Consider the following 3,721-nt stretch of genomic DNA (forward strand, 5'->3'; position numbering starts at 1 on the left):
GCTAACAGTGAAACAAAGGTCATAAGAATAGTATAAATATTAGACACATAAATATTTATATTAAATACAATTAAATATATATAAAAAAAATAGTTTACGAATATGTGCATAATTGATAATAAAAAAGCATATATAAATATAAAAAAAAAGAAAAAAAAAGTGAACGAAGAAAAAAATGTTTTCACTTTTTCATATATTATAAATATATTTTTAATTTTATATCTTTCTTTGTATTTGTTAAGTAACAAAGGTGAGTTATCTTTATCATCATAAGATAACTCCAAGTCATCACAGTACAAATATTTGTCTTCCTCATAGTAAGTCGGGGTCAACAAGGAGTTCTTTTCGCCCTTTTCGATCTTTTGATCCTCTTCCTCGTAGTTTTCCTTTTCAGATAAGTTCTCTGCACCTAAATTGTTGTTATCTCCTCTTTCTTTATGCCGTTCGTCTAAATGATTTACAACATGACGTTTTGAATTGATATTAAATATTTCATTTGTTCCTATGTTTCGATTATCAGTTGAGCTATGTAAACCTGTTTCGTGTTTTCCACCTGTAACATATTTTTTTACAGTTTCTCCTTTTTCTTCTTCCCCTTTCTCCTCTTCCTTTCCGCCCTCAGTAACGTTCAAAAAGTGCACCGCTTCCTTCTTTATCCATTTTTTCTTTCCATTATTTGCGGTTCTCGAATACGCCAAATTATTTTCACTACCATTAAGTATATCTTTATCTGGAATATGTACATAAGCATCTACATAATCCTGTGCTTCCTCTTGTGCATTTACAACAACTCCATCATTCCTCTCGATCCCGTCGTAGTAAACGGATTTGCCTATATTTCTTTTACTGTCTAACATTTCAGAGTTTACGTTATTGTTCGAACTAGGGTTATATGGTACATTTTCTTTGTTAGTTTCTTGATAAGAAGCATTAATAGTATCGTGCTCTATGGCAATTAAACTGTTAACGGCTTCAATGCAAATTTTGTAAGGCTTCATGGTATAACTGTGGTTCTTCCTCCTAGTAAAGGTATCGTTTATTCCGCTTCTTCCGTTTATTCCGCTTCTTCCGTTTATTCCGCTTCTTCCGTTTATTCCGCTACTTCCGTTTATTCCGCTTCTTCCGTTTATTCCGCTTCTTCCGTTTATTCCGCTACTTCCGTTTATTCCGCTACTTCCGTTTATTCCGCTACTTCCGTTTATTCCGCTTCGTTCGCTTTTCCCATGGTTGATGCCCTTTAATTGTGGTTTACCTACTCTTGAGTTCCTTTTAATATTATACGTGGTACTAACTTCAAAAGGTTTATCTTTGATTTCAATAATACTAAGTTTGTTATTACTTAATTTATTATTTCTGAACTTGTTCAGGAGATAGTACTCATAAAAAATGGACTTTTCCAGACTTGTGTAGGCACAAAAACTTATTTCGACATTTTTGTCTTCACACATATGTATATGAACAAGTATGTTGTCAATATTCTTGTCAGTTGAGTATATATAATAAGTTTCGTTCAAGTAGAAACAAGTATATTTATAATTATAAAAAATTTTATATAAATTATCCCACAAATATTTTTGACTAATCCACTTATAGGTAAAAACTATTGTCATCATAAACCCTAATAAGTCTATAAATAAAAACATAACTATGTAGTCCCTTATATCTGTATCAGCATTATTGTTTGTTACTACAAAATTTAACGAATGTGCCAATAATTTAAATAAACTGTTCATAAGAATCAACAACGATGTTATAACACCTATATTTACATAAAACACACAGTACAATATTTTCTTTTGATATATCTTTATATATCCGCTACATACAGAACTTATCACGATGAACACGTAGAACAAATGCTTCAAGTACCCCTTGCTGTTGCTATTAATACCATTATTGATTCTGTCATTAATGCCATAATTGATGCTGCTATTAATTCCATTAATGAAGCTGCTGTTGTTAGTATCTCTAGCATTACTATTCTCTGTAACGGTGCTGCTATTACTCCTTCGATTCAGCATTTCACTTCTAACCTCCTGTTTGTCGTCTGTTGTGTAGGCAAAATTGATCGTGTTCCCCACTACCTTCTTTTTGTCAGACGACATGGACCCATCTTCCATTTCACTAGGATAAATGGATATCTCCCTCCGTTGCAAAATGAACAAATAATTGGACATTTCCAAACTATTTGAAAAGAATAAGCTGTTAAAATTTAACCTATTTTCTAAATTCTTTTTAAAAAAAAAATTAATCTCTTTTTTCTTTAACTCAGGGTCATAACAATTCACAATATTTTCATTATTTTGTGCAGTAAAAAATAAAGTATAATTTTTTTTTTGTTTTTGTGTTTGCATGTACAAGTCATAATTTAAATTCTCGTTGTATATTTGTATATCACTTAAAATTAAAAAAATAATAAAATGAGAAATCAAGTTCAATACATAAAAACTATTTAAAATATAACTTTTTTTACTCAAATTAAAAAATAAAATAAATACATATGTTATTAGTGAGCTAAAATATATTAAAGACAATATGTTACTATAAATATATATCGACTGTTTGTTCATTTTGTTTTTTGGGTCCTCCTCTTTATCATATTTGTAATATTCATTGTGTGGGTAAAAGTTATGTACACCAATATTTTCTCTATACATATTATGTAGAGCGCAATTTACATTGCTTAAAAATAAATATTTTTTATCATACACATTATCTTTTTCCCTCTCTTCACTATCATGATTGTTTGCATAACTGACGTAATTATTCAAATAATTGTGGTACTGATTTTTTACCTGACCAATATAATTTTTTTTTTCCGTTAGTTTTGTACTAGTATAATCTTTTCTTATTCCCGCTAGCATAAATAAAAAGGGAAACATGTTCTTAAATATGTGAGTGGAACACGAGAAAAAAATTGCACATATCAGAATTAAGACCTTATTTTTTTTGGAAAAATATGAACTCTTAATCTTATACTCCGACATTTTTGTTCCACCTGAAGTGTAATAAACATATAAACATGCATATATACATATATATATAAATAAGTATACAAATATATATATATATATATATATATATACATTTTTTAAATTGTGCCAATTGTTGAGAGGTAAAAATGGAAATATTAATGTGTGTATGTGAGAACGGGTTGGCACAAGAACCAGTGGGAGTAAATAGGATGGGAGGCACAAGTGTAAAACAATTCTTAAACACGGTCATGTGCACATATAAATATATGTACACATATACGGATATATCTGTAAATGTACATATAAATTTAAATATATATGTAAACGTATAAGTATATGTTTATAGGGGTATACAATATACATGTACATGTACGCACATGCGTACTATGCACAGACGTAATAGCATTTCATTCCATTTTTACAAACCTTCTTTATCTCGAAATACACAAATTTTTATTTTTTAAAATATTCCTTTTTGTGGGACTCACTTTGCTTTTCTGTTCTTTTTACTTTTCTTTACGTTTCTTTACTTTTCTTTGCCTTCTTTTGCCTTGCTTTTTTTTTTTTTTTTTTTTGTAACTCATTTTATAGTATTAAACATATACTTTAATGACGGCTATAAGTAGCGTACATTCCATTCATTTTCTTTTCTATTCCTTTTTTTTTTTTTTTTTTAATTTCTTTCTCAACAGTAAAGATTAATCAAGTAAAAACGGTAAAAGTATGCAGTGCGTTTTCTGCTTAAT

The 3,721-nt window shown here is 29.1% G+C and overlaps 1 protein-coding gene across 1 annotated transcript in view; it reads right to left on the reverse strand.

Moving 5' to 3' along the window:
• Positions 1 to 2,987, reverse strand: part of PmUG01_09026300 (conserved Plasmodium protein, unknown function) — a gene marked incomplete at both ends in the record, with an annotated part of 4,182 nt that extends 1,195 nt beyond the window's left edge. The window contains one exon of the mRNA XM_029004949.1: positions 1 to 2,987. This exon is cut by the window's left edge and continues 122 nt beyond it. Coding sequence (XP_028861587.1) covers positions 1 to 2,987 — 2,987 coding nt within the window.
• Positions 2,988 to 3,721: the final 734 nt, after the last annotated feature.

Source organism: Plasmodium malariae (genome assembly GCF_900090045.1).
Source record: "Plasmodium malariae genome assembly, chromosome: 9".
NCBI classification, from domain to species: domain Eukaryota; phylum Apicomplexa; class Aconoidasida; order Haemosporida; family Plasmodiidae; genus Plasmodium; species Plasmodium malariae.